Source organism: Castor canadensis, chromosome 16 (assembly GCF_047511655.1).
Source record: "Castor canadensis chromosome 16, mCasCan1.hap1v2, whole genome shotgun sequence".
Lineage (NCBI taxonomy): Eukaryota > Metazoa > Chordata > Mammalia > Rodentia > Castoridae > Castor > Castor canadensis.
This window is the reverse complement of record NC_133401.1, coordinates 60,245,893-60,262,410: the sequence shown is the minus strand read 5'-3', so window position 1 is coordinate 60,262,410 and position 16,518 is coordinate 60,245,893. Positions and strand designations below refer to the sequence as shown.

Below are 16,518 nucleotides of genomic sequence, written 5' to 3'. Positions count from 1 at the left end.
CATAAATTAACTATTTCTTCAACCCAAATGATGGGTTATCCTTCCCCTTACTCATTTCACTTAGCAAAATACCTTGAGTACTCTTCTATATCGGGATGTGATATTGTACCAAGAAATTTTAAACAGCTAATAAAATTCTTTTAATCAGTTCCCTATTAGTGGATGTTTCCAGTATTGCCTGCATCTCTTTTCATGTATCTCTGTGTGTTTATATTTGCATTTTTAATTTTATTAATAAAAATTTTGTGGGACTAGAGGAATGGCCTAGGTGATAGAGCAACTGCCTAGCAAGCGTGAGGCCTTCAGTTAAAACCCCAGTACACCCAAACAAAAATTGTGAAAATTTGTTTTCTCTCTTATTATGAAAGTACCTATAAAATGTGGACTTTGCTTCTTGGCCCACAAAACTTAAAATAGTTACTGTTTGGCCCTTTGTAAAATAGGTGTGCCAATTCCTAATCTGTTCCATCATCCCACTCTCCTTTGCTTTCTTTGTGTCTTTCCACTACATGGATTGTCTTGTTAGCTTACTGTTTTTCCTTGAGCCACTCCTTACTTTCTTAAATGTAAGTCAGTTTCCTAAGAGCAGACTTTATCTCATCTATCACCTGAATGCCTGGACTCGTAACATGCACTCCATAATATTTGTTCACAATTACGAATTTAAAGCAGAATTTAAAAACAGCCTTTTTTTTTAAGATCTTCTTAAATACCTAAAATTTCTCTCATTTTTATTGTAATCTCATGGTCAATACATACATTCCTAAAGTATTGACATTTTTTATTTTATTCATTCACGGTCATAGTTAGCATGAAATTGTGTTCCTAGGTTGAAAGTCCAGATATCTGGAATTTCTGTTGTTTATTTCATTACCTATTATGTAAGAATTCTTGAAAGTAAAATGTGACTCTTGGGATTAATAAATCCTGTACACTTCCAAGATCTTTTTAAAACATCTCCTTTGCCCCTAAAATAAAACTATTTTCATGTGCATTTTAGTTTCATGCCTAAAATTTTAGATGATTAGATTATTTTTGCTTTTTGGTTGAGGTTTATGCTATTCAACTGACCAATTAACATCTCAAAGTATCTGCCATGTGCTTTCTGTGTTGTTCTCCCACTGACAACAAATACGTTTCAAAAGAATATATAATACATGCACAGGAAATTAATGTGAGTCAACTCCCTGTATAGCTATCCTTATGTCAACTAGCAAAAACCCTTGTTCCTTCCTATTATTGTTTATACTCTCTCTTCAACAATATTAGAGATAAGGGCAAAATAGTTTCTGCCAGGTATCGAGGGGGTAGGGGGGAGAGGGAGAGGCTGGGGTGAGTGGTAAGGGAGGGGGTGGGGTGTGGTGGGGGGGAATGACCCAAGCATTGTATGCACATATGAATGATAAAAAAAAAGAATATATGTAGCAATTCTAAAATAGCAGTAGTACTGGGGTTTGAACTTAGGGCCTACACCTTGAGCCATTCCACCAGCCCTTTTTTGTGATGGATTTTTTTTAAGATAGGGTCCCTCCAACTATTTGCTCAGGCTGGCTTGGAGCAGCAATCCTCCAAGTCTCTGCCCACAGAGTAGCTAGGATTACAGGCATGAGCCGCCAGTGCCTATCTTCTCTGACTCTTTCAAGTTAACATTCTTTACCTTGGCAAACTCATCAGGGTTTGGATAATCCCATCTGCAGATCTGTTCTAAAGGTACCTACCCTCTTATGACACTGGACTACAGAAAAATTTGTCTTTCACATGAGGAACAAAGGATTTTAACAGAATATAGTTTTTTAACCTTGTTCAGCAAGATAGACAGTTGTGTGTTCCTTGCCAGAGAATGTTACAACCACAGGGAAAAAGAACATGAAATTTTGCAAATTCTCATCTTGTCTTTGTGAGTAGAACCCTCTGAAGAAAGTAATAAAAGAAGTAAGGACATCTCACCTTCACTGTCAGCCAGTATCACTTGCTGAGGCTCAACCTCCAAAGTTCTAGTGAACAGATCCATTTCTGTTCACTTGTAGGAACGATACAAGTAATAACAATACAATGTTTGATTCTTTTTTAAAAGAGTTAAAGGGGATAGTAACCCTTGTACACTTTCTTTCTCCTAGCAAACCAAAATTTCTGTCTGCTTTCAGTATTTTTTTAACACAGGACAGAGAAGTGGCTCTAATTTTGGTGAGTCATAAAATAGTCTGACCTTGAACTTTGCAGGTTTAGAAATCTAAATTAGATTTAGAGATCAAATGCTATCAGCAGCACACTAGGATTGACTCATTGGCAAGAAATCTGAACTAGAGGCATTGGATGACTCAGATCTTTGAATACATCGAGAAAAGAAAGTTTGGTGCTTCCTTCTTAAAATAGAAACCTTAATAGATGAAGCATTCTGCTTCCAACTTGAGCATCCAACAGCTAGTGGCTAAGACTCCTTCTCCTGGAATTCCACTCATATATATTCAGTGAAAATTTCCAGTTCCGAGAGCCAGTCTCTGTCTTTTTGTGTTCTCATTCTCAAGAGATAGAGATTCTTTATTCTATTAAATTTTTTCCTGCCATATATGCTTCATTACTCTCACCTTCTGAAACAAATTTGTACATTTTTTTCTCTGAAAACTGTTAGTGTGTATAATACTAAGAAGTTGATGTTGGACAACAGGATAAAATTACTTAAGTCACCAAAATCTCCCTAACCCAGCTGTATTATAGTCATCAGAAACAAATCCACAGTAAAAAAAAGGAATTTTTGCAACAGCAGTTTATTTTAATAGGGGGAAATTAGCATTTACTTATGCTATCAAATCACTTTTCAATTCCATTTAATAACATTAAAGTTTATGGGCTAGGGCCAGGCGCTGGTGGCTCACGACTGTAATCCTAGCTACTCAGGAGGCAAAGGTCAGGAGGATCACAGTTCAAAGCCAGCCTGAGCAAATAGTTCTCAAGACCTTATCTTGAAAATGTTCCAACACAAAAAGGGCTGGCAGAATGGCTCAAGTGATAGAGTGCCTGGTTCACAAGTGCAAAGCCTTGTGAAAACAAAAAAATTACTGTCACCACAGAAAACTTGTTCAGGAAACTTCAGCCAATGCTATATGATGAAAAAAGGAAATAAGAGAGGAAGAGGACATATCATTTACATTTACATGTTGATGTATATCATAAAAACATTATCTTGAGATTGAATTTATAGTGGCACAAATCACAAGGTGAAAGATTGAGATATTTAACTATATGAACACTACAAAAAGTGAGTTTGCAATCCTCCAGTAAAATAAGTGTTGGTGTCTAATATAATTCAGTAGGAAAAAGCATAGAGGATATCAAAATAATTTTAAAAGAAGAAATACTAATGGTTGGTTAAACTAGTACCGACTAGGAACAGAGGTTCACACCAGTAATCCTAGCTGCAATCCTAGTTACTCCATAGGCTAAAATTGGGAAGATAATCATTCAAGGCAAGCCCAGGGAAAAAGTTTCAGAGACCCCATCTTAACCAACAAGCCAAGCATAATGCACACTATAATCCACATGGGAGGCCATAGATAGGAGAATCTTGTTCAGAGGCCAGCCTCAGACAAAAAGGGAGATCCTAAGGAAAAAGGCCTGAGAGGCATGGCTCAAGTGAAAGAGTGCTTATCTAATAAACAAGACTTCAAACTTAAGTCCCGCCAAAAATACATACGTGTACATACACGAGCTACTGAATCTCACTAGTAACCAAAGAAATGAAAATGAAATATGGACATACTTTTGGAGAGAGGAACAGAATAAACTTTCACAATGAAGAAGTAAAACAAAACATTTTGTTAATAGTTTTAATAAGGATATGATCAAATTTGGTCTCATACATTCTAGGATTATAAAATATTACCTCTGGGGAACAGCTTGGCAATATGTTTTCAAAGACCTTGAAAATATACATGCCTGTAAATTAGCATTCTCTTTTTGAGGGCTTTCACTGAGGAAATAATCAGGTTCCCTGCAAAAACTTACCTGCTTTATGGGGTTCTGCATCATAATGTCTTAATATGATGGAAAATAGTAAGCAATTTAAATGTCTATCATTAGGAGTTTAATTAAAGCATATAAAATACATATTATGGACTACTTCACAGAGTGACATCAAAATGTTATAATACAGTAAATGAAAAAAAATTGTGTCATCCAAATCATATAATAATATCCTAATCTTTATCTTTGCTAACATTTATTAGTATATTGTCACCTGAAAAAATGGATACGTTTTTACCAATAAATGCAGCTGTGATTTCTGTTGATTTCATGAAATAGAAATGTATATTTCAATGTTTAGATGAATCCTTATGTTCCATACTGGTTTCTGAAGAGTTTTAAAGGTAATTTTCTTGAAAATAATAAGGCATGTTTTTGTATTAATACAGATATTCCTGACCAAGTTATAAGAGTTTTCAAAGCAGATCAACAAAGTTGCTACATTATCATCAGTAAAGACACAACAGCTAAAGAAGTAGTTTGTCATGCTGTTCATGAATTTGGCTTGACTGGTGCATCTGACACATATTCTCTCTGTGAAGTTTCTGTTACTCCTGAGGGTGTCATAAAGCAGAGAAGACTTCCGGACCAGTTCTCCAAATTAGCTGATAGAATTCAACTCAATGGAAGGTAAATAAGCTTATTAGAAAATGTGCTTACAATGGAATTTTATGCAGCCATGAAGAAGAACGAAATGTTATCATTCGCTGGTAAATGGATAGAATTGGAGAACATCATTCTGAGTGAGGTTAGCCTGGCCCAAAAGACCAAAAATCGTATGTTCTCCCTCATATGTGGACATTAGATCAAGGGCAAACACAATAAGGGGATTGGACTATGAGCACATGATAAAAGCGAGAGCACACAAGGAAGGGGTGAGGATAGGTAAGACACCTAAAAAACTAGCTAGCATTTGTTGCCCTTAACGCAGAGAAACTAAAGCAGATACCTTAAAAGTAACAGGCCAATAGTAAAAGGGGAACATGTACTAGAGAAAAGGTTAGATCAAAAAGAATTAACCTAAAAAGTAACCCCCACGCACAGGAAATCAATGTGAGTCAACTCCCTGTATAGCTATCCTTATCTCAACCAGCAAAAACCCTTGTCCCTTCCTGTTATTGCTTATACTCTCTCTACAACAAAATTAGAAATAAGGGCAAAATAGTTTCTGCTGGGTATTGAGGGTGGGGGGAGAGGGAGTGGGCGGGGTGGGTGGTAAGGGAGGGGGTGGGGGCGGGGGGAGAAATGAACCAAGCCTTGTATGCACATATGAATAATAAAAGAAAATGTGCTTATATGTAGATGTGGATTTTGAAGATTCCCTGTTACAACAGGTATTATAAGTAGGAACACCATGTTTTATTGCTACTGAATTCTCTAAAATTAATGTAGAATTTCTTTTCTCCAAGTTTTTCTTACCTCCATAACTATGCAAATGGAATCATGAGGTATTCTTAAAAGCTGCACTAAAGTGAGGAGAATGAAAGAACAGTTTGGCCAAGTTTTTAAGCACTCCTGCTAATGTACTCTAGTCCCTGTTTTTTCTTTGCAGAGGAAAAATCAAGTGTCCCAAATCTTTATATATATATGTATATAAACTAAATATGCATATGTATTCATTTATGAATTTGTTTTTAATATGACTAGGGATACATTGGGCAAAAAAAAAAGAAACACCATTTTCATATTCTTTTTCTAAGTAACATTCTCTTTATAAATACAGGAAAATTATATTTTGAAAATGTGCTCTGAAAATTACTTGATAATCTACAAGATTGTTTGGTAGCACATTTGTTCTTTTCTCTGGTTACTTTCTTTTAGAGAATTTTTTTAGTGACACAGATTTACATGTAGAACATCATCTTTAGAAACCTTAAAATGACTGTCCATCCTGGTTGCCTTTGAAGAGAGGGTAAGTGAGGTCTGCTTTGCAGGCTGCACATAGTAGTTAAGGACATATTCACTGGAGCCAGACTGCCCCAATTCAAACCCCAGCTCTGCTGTGTTACCTTGGACAAGTTCTTCAGAGTTTCTTTGCCTGAATTTTCTCACCTGTAAAATGGGCATATTGCAAGGATTAAATGAGTTAAAAAAAAAAAACCTATAAATGTTAGATGAAATTTTCTCTAGCATGGTGTTTCAACTCCTGTCATACCATTTCTTAAACATGAACATTATGAAGACAGAAAAAGGAGTTATAGTTCTATGAGAATAAAAAAGTAGATAGACACAAACAGTTGCATTATTAGAAATGAAGTAAAGGCTACACATGGTACAATATTTTACCTCTTTTCCGTAATAACAATTAATACAGTATATTTCCGGCCTGTCTCTTAGCTTCTGAGTGCCACAGAGGTGTGTTCTAAAGAGAAGAGAAGTAAAAGTTTTTTGGACAGGTGTTGATGATTACCTCTTGCTGGGATGGGAATTGTGTTTAGTATGGGAGAACCTACTAATAGAAGAATTTCCCTCTCATTTATGGACTTTATTTTTCTTTGCATCACTTGGAAATTGGTGTGAGGTGAAGAGAAGGAAATGAGTCCAGCAACAGCTTCTGAATAGAGACTTAAACAGTCTCTATCCATGTGTTTATTTTGCCTGGCTCAGACTTCATGCTGAGCAGATAATCATATAATACCAACTATGTGTCAGATAATGTGTTAGTCAGTTTCTCTTTTACCTGACATGACCAAACATTCAACATGAGCCTTTGGGAGATATTTCACACTCAACCTATAACATTTCACCCCTGGTTTCCAAAGGCTCACGGCCATCTCAGTGCATTTAGTCTGGTTCCAGGAGTCTCCAAAGTCTTAACAGTTCTAGTCTTGTTCAGAAGTCCAAGTCTTTCATGAGCTTACACATTTATACCCTTGAGGCAGGTATAGGTGGGATCTGGCCAATTCTTGAGATGCCCTCAAGTCATGTTTACTATCCTGGTGCTAATTTCCTCAGAAACCATGCCTTCTTTACCCTTTTTTAACAGAACTGCAAGTTTTCTGCTTTTCTTTTTGCTCCTGATTCTCATTTGTAAGCCTTGGTAAAAGCAGCCAGCAATATCCATGCACAGCCTGAATGCTAAGACTGCCTTGAAATTTCCTCTGCCAGATTAATTTGTCACTTTTAAACTCAGGCTCCCAGAGTCTTAGGACATGGACAAAATGTAAACAGGTTCTTAGCCAGAATGGCACAAATAGCCTCTGGTCTAATTCTCCAAAGAGCCAGCATTCCCATTTGAAACCTCATGAGCACAGACAGTCTTTACTGTCCACATTTCTGTTGGTACTCTGCTCTTGTGAGCTGCCATTAGAATCACCCATTAAACTGAGCTTACAGCATTCTAGGGCTTCTGTATCCCACATCTCCAAATTCTTCCAGATTCTTCCCACAAACTAATTCCAGAAGCTTAAGAACCACATGGTCAGGTTTAGTCATAGCAACAGCATCACTTCTCTGGTAACAATTTTCTGTTAGTTGGTTCTTGTTCATGTCAGAGAACACATGACACAAACAACTTAAGGGAGGAAGAATTTATTTTGCTTACAGTTTTACAAGTTTCAGTCCTTGATGGTGGGAACAGCATGGTATTGCAGAACAGCTCACATTGTGGCACCCAAGAAGCTGAAAGAGAGAACAGGACTGGGTACCAGGTATAACCTTCAAAGGCACATCTCTACTGACTTACTTCCTCTAGCTAGGCCCCACATCCCTCAGTTTCCCCCAACTCCCAAAATAATGCCAGCAGCTGGGGACGAACCACATGTTAAACCTGTGAACCTGTGGGAGACATTTCATATTCAACCTACAGCAGATAATATTGTAGATCCTGGCTTTGTCCTCATTGAGTGTACACACCTGATTACTTACACCTGATGAACAGTAATGATTAAATTCATGGCATCATCAAGTTATTTTTACTTTTTACAATAATAGGTGTCAAATGGTAGAATAAGAGGACAAGTCTTCTTATTTAAAATGTTAATTTTCCATTCCATATGTAAGTGAATAGTAGGCTAATGTTTTTGGCAAAAACTGAATGGTAAAATGATACTTTTGAGAACAGTAATAAAGAGGGAAAGTGCTCTTAAGATCACATTTATGAAAAAATATTTTTCCTTTCAGGTATTATTTAAAAAATAACATGGAAACAGAAACATTATGTTCAGATGAAGATGCTCAAGAACTAGTTAAAGAAAGTCAGCTATCCATGCTGCAGCTCAGTACCATTGAGGTGGCGACCCAGCTATCAATGAGGGACTTTGATTTATTTCGTAATATTGAGCCTACTGAATACATTGATGACCTTTTTAAGTTAGATTCCAAAACAGGAAATGCTCACTTGAAAGAGTTTGAGGACATTGTAAACCAAGAGACATTTTGGGTTGCCTCAGAGATTTTAACTGAATCTAACCAGCTCAAACGAATGAAGATTATTAAGCATTTTATTAAAATTGCTCTTCATTGTCGAGAGTGTAAGAACTTCAATTCTATGTTTGCAATAATAAGGTAAGTTTGTAAAAACTTGTATAGATATCTGTATGGTTTTGTCATGATATTACACTTGAAGCTGATTTTCTGCCTAGGAAAAGATAAGTCTTCAATGAAGTATCGTTAGATTTCATGTATTTTATGTTCTGGTGTCATTGGCTTTTTCTATTTTTGTTTGTTACATGTTCCATCTTTCTGTCACTTAAACCTTTTTATTTAATGAATGGATGATTGACTTCCCATTTTTCTTTCTTTCCCTTCTTTAAGTGGTCATACCCTTTTTGGATATGTTACCCCACAGCTGGTCTTTATCATCAGACTTATATACTGTGTGTAATTAACTACCTGCCTTGAAGTTATTTGACATTGAAAAGATCAGTGTTGATGACCTAAAATTGATATTTTGAAATAACAAAAGTAGTAATAATACCAACCATTTGGTGAGCTCTTCCTGTTAGCCAGGTACTACATGTGGTATCACTGGATGTGTCATTCAAGCAAGCTAAGCCATTGGAATTATAAAAATCCTTTGAAGTATATAAGCCCAGGATAGATAAATGGTTATGTGAGCTGTCTGTAGTACCTTCTTCCTCATTGTGAGAAGCCAGTTCTAGGTAGTTTATTTTCTGACTCTCAGCCAGGACACTGTTGATAAACAGAGGGGTTCCTCTTAAAGCAAGTCTGATTTTAAAGAAAGGAGTTGTAGTTGGGTCCATTTAAAAGCTCATGTGTTTGTAGCAGCATAATACTCTTACCCATCCCCCTCAGAATTTATAATATTTGTTCCTATTAGTTGGGTGCAATTAGAATCCTGCCATAAAGTGGCAGTGTCAGTGAAAAAGTAAAGACCAGTTTTCTTTCTCACCTATAAAATGCAGGAGTTACACCACTTATCTCAGAGGGGAACAGCAATGCCATTGATAAACCTTGGGAGGCTAGAAAATTAACCTATTTGTATAGGAAACATTAAATAAAGGATTTGAGAATTACAGTCTCCATTTTAGAGTACTCATAAAAGAAACTGACACCAACTGAGAGTGGATGATCTTCGTGTAAAAAGAGTTTAGAAAGAAAATGGTAGAGGGCTAGAAACTATACTATAGTAGTCATCCTCTGTGTAGACTACTAAGAAGAAGAGATAGAGGATCAATATAAGAATTAGAGCAGCACATCCATGATAGTGTCCTTAAAGCCAAGCAGAGAGAACTGCTTGAAATAAGGTAGTGGACAAAGCCCCAAGAAGGTGTAGGAGAAGCCTATGGTTTGATTACTGGGCTTTGCTTTGCCTAAAAGGTTTGTTACAAGGGACATTGTTATGCACATTTTCCATAGTTCATGTGAAGATAATTGCTTTGTATTTTTACATTGCATTTTATATTCAGGTATATCAAAGAATATAAAGAACATATTACCTCTTAAGTATCTCTTCCATTTAGTCCCCAGTCCACTCAGATTTCTCCCTCATGGTGGTTTATTTTGTTTGGCTTATCTTATAGATTATTCCAAATTAATATCTATAAAGTTGCCTCATTTTATAAACAACTATAATATTCTGTTGTATAGTAGAGTACACATTATTCATGGATCTTTCTAAATTTCTGTCCTAAGCTGTTTAAAACAATGTGTGGTGTTTGCTTTTACAATACAGAAACATTTATTTTTGTATAGATTTACCTTTTTGTTTTCTCTTGTAGATTCTACATTTTCTATTTGATTAAGAACAAAGAACTGCCTTGGTTCGGATCCAATGTTGGCACTTTTGGACTAGCTAAACTGAGTTTCCTTATTTATAAAAGGGGGAACCATAATAGTTGCAGTCTCACAAATGTGTTTCAAGAGTTGATATATTGAAAGCTCTCAGAACCTTTATACTGTTACAGTTTGATTTATATTACTCTTTATTAATCTTGCATTTGAAAAATGAGGGTCAGGGCTGTATATTTTCTTATTCCAAATGGCTTCTCAGTTACCCAGCATTATTATCACATCTTTTTTCCTAAAAGATGCTGGCATATATTAAAATCTCATACATATCTTAGGTCTATTTCTGCAGTCTTTTTGATTGACCTATTCATTTACTGCTTTAATTGCTAAACAGTTTTAAAATTGGTCCTAAGTTCTAGTAGAACTACTCAAACCCATCATTACTATTTCTCCATACTTTTCTCTTGCTATTTCTGGCACATTTGTTTGTTTGTTTCATATGAACTTTAGATCAGTTCATCTAAAAAATTTTGTGGCTGTTTTCATGGAGATTACATTAAATATAAATTAATTTAGCCGACATTTGATATCTGTATAGTAATGGCTCTTTCCATCCAAGAACACTTAACCTACTTGTTCTGGTTTTGTTATTTCCTTTGTGGAATTCAGAGCTTTGTTCATACAAACCTTAAACATTTCTTTGAATAGTTAGTGTCTTTTATTGCTTTTATGAATGGGATCCTTCTATTTTCTAACTATTTGTTGCTTCTGCCTTAGTACTCTAATGGTATGTATATCAGTTTTGTACATAGGCACCTTACTGCATTCTGTTTTATGGATTCTGTTTTAATGGATTTTGTTAGCAATTTTCATACATGTCTATAATGCACTTGTTTTATGAGATATGGTTTTGCTAACTTTGCCCAGGCTGGCTTCAAACTTGTGATCTTCCTCCTTCCACCTTCCAAGTACCTTGTATCTCAGGTATGTACCACTATGCCTGGCTTAATTTTGGTTTTTTGGAGGACCCGCCAAAGTGATTTCCATAGTGGCTGGACCAGTTTACAATGTCACCAACAGTGTATGAGTGTTTCTTCCCGCCACCACCTCTATACCCTTGCCAGCATTTTTTTGTTTTTGATGATAGCCATTCCCTGATGGCTAAATATGTGGAATATTTTTTCATACATATTTATTAGTCATTTGCAGTATTTCTGAGAACTAAGTAATTTATCCATTTATCAGTTGAGTTATTTGTTATTTTGTTGTTTAGCTTTTTGAGTTCTTTATATATCCTGGATATTAATCCCCTGTCAGATGAATAGCACACAGATTTCCTCCCATTTTATAGGCTGCCTCTTCAATGTGTTAATTGTTTTCTTTGCTATGCAGAAGCTTTTTAATTTGATACAATCCCGTTTGTCGATTCTTGCCATTTTTCCCGAGCTCCTGGAGTCCTCTTCAGAAAGTCTTTGCCTATGCCTGTATCTTAAAGTATTATGTTTTCCTCTAGTAGTTTCAAAGTTTTAGGTCTTACTAAGATCTTTGATCCTTTTTTTTGTATGGGGGCAGGGGTCTAGTTTCAATTTCTAATATCCAGTTTTCCCAGTACCATTTGTGAAGAGGCTATCTTTTCTCTAATGTGCATTTGTGGTACCTTTGTCAAAAATCAGGTGGCAGTAGCTGTGTGGACTTTTCTTTGAGTCCTTTAATCTAATTCCATTGATCTATGTGTCTGTTGTTGTGCCAATGCCATGCTGTTTTTTGTTACTGTGATTTTGTAGCATAATTTGAAATCTGGAATTGTGGTACCTCCACAGGAGGATTGCTTTGGCTATTCTGGGTCTTTTGTGCTTCCTTATGAATTTTTAAGAGCTTTTTTTTTTTCTATTTCTGTGAAGAATACCATTGGACTTTTGATAGGTATTGTATTACTATCTATAATGTAGCCATTTTCACAATATTAATCCTTCTGATCCATGAACATAGGAGGTCTTTTTGTCTTCTGGTTGTCTTTAGTTTCTCTATTCAGTGTTGTTAGTTTTCATTGCAAAGGTCTTCCATTTCCTTGGTTAGGTTGATTTCTCGGTTTTCTTTCATTTTTTTTAGGCTATGGTGAATGGGATTGTTTTCCTGATTTCTTTTTCAGTATGTATGTTATTAGGACACAGAAAAGCAACTGATTTTTGTATGTTGATTTTGTATCCTGCTGCTTTGCTGAGTTTATTATGCCTAGAAGTCTTTTGGCTGAGTCTTTAGGGTCTTATCAGTATAGAATCATATTGTCTTGCAAATAGGAATAATCTGACTTCTTGCTTCCCTATTTGTATCCCTCTTATTTCTTTTTCTTGCTTTATTTTTCTTACTAAGAATTTATTATACTGATTAAGACTAGAGAGAAACGGACACCCTGTCTCATTCCTGATTTTAGAGAAAATGCTTTCACATTCAGTATAATTTAGGTTATTGGCTGTCATATATAGCCTTAATTATGTTGGGGTATGATCCTTCTATCCCTAGTTTCTTTAGAGCTTTTACCATTAAGGTGTTGAATTTTGTCAAAGGCATTTTCTGTATCTATTGAGATGACCATGTGATTTTTATGCTTAATTCTATTTATGTGCTGTATTACATTTATTGATATTGTATGTTGAACCTTCTTGCATACATACCTAGAATGAAACTAATTTGATCATGGTTTATGATAATCTTAATGTATTGTTGAATTTGAATTACAGGTATTTTATTGAGAATTTTTATGTCTATATGCATTAAAGATGTTGATCTATAATTTTCTTTTTTTGTTGTTGTATCTTACCCAGTGTATCAGGGTAATACTTGTTTCATAGAACAAGTTTAGAACCATTCCTTCCCTAAACAGTTTGAGGAGCATTAGTGTCATTTCTTCAAAGGTCTGATGGAATTCAGCAGTGAATCCATCCAGTCCTGGGCTTTTCTTTGTTGGAGGAATGTTATGACTGCCTCAGTCTCATTGCTTATCTATCACAGGATTGTTTAGGTTGTTTATATCTTCTTGGTTCAGTTTTGGTAGGACACAGGTGTCTAGAAATTTATCCATTTCTTCTAGATTTTCCAGTTTCATTTCTTGGAATATAAGTTTTTTAAATATTCCCTTATGATTCTCTGAAATTCAGTGGTATCTATTGAAAAATCCTCTTTTTTAGTTCTAATTTTATTGATTTGGATCTTCTCTCTACTTTGGTTAGTTTGATTAAACTCTGTTTCATTGGTCCTTTGTAGTATTCTTTTAGTCTCCATTTCATTAATTTCTGCCCTGGTCTTTATTATTTCTTTTCATCTACTAATTTGGGGTGTGGCTTCTTCTAATTTTTCTCAGAACTTGAGATACGTAATTAGGTTATTTGCTTAAGATTTCTCTCATTTTTTAATGGTACTCATAGCTATAAACTTCCCACTTAAAACTGCCTTTGCTGTATCTCAGAGGTTCTAGTAAATTGTGTTCTTATTTATTTCCTCCCTGATTTCTTCAGTGACCTACCAATCATTAAAAAATGTTTTCTTCAATGTCCATGTGTTTGTATAGTTTCTCTCTTGCTATTGATTTCTGATTTTATTCCATTACAATCTGATAAGATACAAGAAATTATTTCAATTTTTTGTGTGTCCTAAACTGTGGTCCATTTTGAAGAATGTTCCATGGGCTGGTAAGAAGAATGTATTTTCTGTAGATGTTAGATAGAATATTTTGTTCATGTCTGTTAAGTCCTTTGATTTGTGTACAAGCTAAACTGAAGTTTCTTTGTTAGTTTTTGTTTTTGTCAAGATGATCTTTCAGTTGATGAGAATGGGAGTGTTAAAACTACCCACTTACTGTATCTGGACCTACCTGTCCCTTTAGTCCAGTAATGCTCATTTTATGAAATTGATTGCACAACATTTGGTGCATGTATATCTACAGTTACACCTTGATGGATTGTTCCCTTTATTAATATGTGATTACCTTCTTTATTTCTTCTAATTCTGCCTTGATGGCTGCTTTGTCAGTTGTGAGCATGGCTACTCACACTTGCTTTGGAGTCTGTTTGCTTGGAATACTGTTTTCAGTTCTTTCATTTGCATCTGTATGTGTCTTTGCTAGTGAGGTGATTTTCTTGTAGATAAAATTATTTGGATCTTGTTTTTTAATTTGTTTAGCCAATCTGCATATTTTTTGGTTATTTCTTTGTATTTTGACAGTACTGGGGTTTTGAACTCAGGACCTCATGCTTGCTAGGCAGGTGTGCTACCGCCTGAGTGGCTCCATCAGCCCTGTTTTTATATGGGGTATTTTCAAGATAGAGTCTCATGAACTGTCCACCTGGGCTGGCTTCAGACGGCAAGCTCCTGATCTCCGCCTCATGCATAGCTAAGATTACAGGTGTGAACCACTGGTGCCCAGACAGTCTTCATCTTTTAATTGGAGAGTCAAGACTGCTTACACTTTCATTTATTACTGAGAGATATATACTACTTAGAATTTTGCTGCTTTACTAAGTTAGTAATGTTTGGTTCTTTCCTACTTCTCATTTGGTTGTCTAGTCTCATAGTGATATTTATTTTTTCCTAGGCTCTCATGCTTATGTGTATCTTTCTTCCTCTTCTTTGTAGTATTCTCTCAAGTATCTTTTGCAGTCTACTGACATAAAGTATTTTACAAGTTAGGGAATATCTGAGTTTGTTAACATCCTATGGAAAGGAGGAGACATTGAATATCTTGAAGCTTAGGAAACAGGATTAGAATTCAGGGACATGGAAGCCTTGGAATCAGGGACTTAGTGAACAAAAAGTCTCAGAAAAAAATGCTCTCCATTACTAAGTCATTCTCGGCATTACCTAAACTATTTTTCAAATATGTATTATTTCTATAATACTACTTCTAAGTAAAACAGGCTGAAAATTAAATGTTTATTTTATGAAATTATGACATTTACCACGTACATACAAATTCTAAAGCAAAGGCTGTAGATATACAACTATAGGTAAGTAATACAGTACCTTTGAAAGAAGTCTCCTTGTTTTAAGATTAAGGAAGTGCCTTTTTCTTAATTTTTTTTTATTCTCTATTTCAACTGGTTAAGATACGTCCTGCTCTTTTGAGCATTATCAGAGAACCTTGGTATATACACTTTACTAACTTGAGTCCACCACCTCCTCCAAGTTACTTTTTAATGCTTTTATTCTCATTTTTGGCAGTGGCTTGAACCTGGCACCTGTAGCACGACTCAGAGGTACTTGGGAAAAATTACCAAGCAAATATGAGAAACATCTCCAAGATCTACAGGACCTTTTTGACCCATCTAGAAACATGGCAAAATACAGAAATATCCTTAGTAGTCAGAGCATGCAGCCTCCAATTATCCCTCTCTTCCCTGTCGTCAAGAAAGACATGACATTTTTGCATGAAGGTATTTAAAATTATTTTCAAATTAGTGTGTTCTGCTTCAGCTAACTCTACAGCATTGTGACTTACTATATATTCCAATATAATGATTACATGTTATTAAATCTTTAGCATAGTTACATGCAACAAATTTTAGACATCTAAACGCTACATTGTTGACAAAAACAAATTGAAGTGCTTAACTGTTTGTATTCAAAATATAAACACAAAGATCAAACTGTTTGATCATACATGCTTTTGTTGTGGTGGTGGTTGTTAGGAAAAACGCAGCTCTCAAAGAAAGCTCACGAGAAAGCTCACGTCCATAGAGCAAGGTTTAATGGCAGGCCCAAGCTGCCAGGCTGGCCAGGGAAAAGATGGCGCAGCCCAGAGTCTGGACGAGCAGTGGCTTTTATAGAAGGGGGAGGGTAAGGAGGTTAGGGCATGCGCAGTAGTCTCTGGTAGGGGTGGGGCTGTCTTAGAGCGTGGGAATTTGTTTAAGGGCAGGGCTGCCATTTTGGCTGATTCACAACATGGCGACATTATTGTTCTATCAGTGGTGGTGGTGGATGTTTGAGACAGAGTCTGGTTATGTAGCCCAGGCTGGTCTCAAGTTCATGATCCTCCTGTCTCCACCTCCTGAGTGCTAGGATGTGCACCACAATGCCCAGCCTCATACTTGCTTTTTTTGTTCAGTAATATTTTTCTTTCCAATCTTTGTTTAATTGAATTACTCCACATACACAAAAAAATGTCCAAAACAAATGAAAAACTAATGAAATTTGACAAAGCAAACACCTTTGTACCCACACCCCAAAATGAAATATTAAAGCACCCCAGAAGCCCTGATCAATTACTACCTTCCTCCTTACCCCAAAGGTAACTACTGTCCTGACTCCTAAAGC

General features: G+C 35.8%; 1 protein-coding gene across 9 annotated transcripts in view; it reads left to right on the top strand.

Moving 5' to 3' along the window:
• Positions 1-16,518, top strand: part of Rapgef6 (Rap guanine nucleotide exchange factor 6) — a 194,136-nt gene that overhangs the window by 146,900 nt on the left and 30,718 nt on the right. For all 9 annotated transcript variants that reach the window (XM_074057169.1, XM_074057172.1, XM_074057168.1 and 6 more), the window contains 3 exons: positions 4,410-4,650; positions 8,143-8,526; positions 15,427-15,638. In XM_074057169.1, coding sequence (XP_073913270.1) covers positions 4,410-4,650; positions 8,143-8,526; positions 15,427-15,638 — 837 coding nt within the window. The remainder of the gene's footprint in view (positions 1-4,409; positions 4,651-8,142; positions 8,527-15,426; positions 15,639-16,518) is intronic.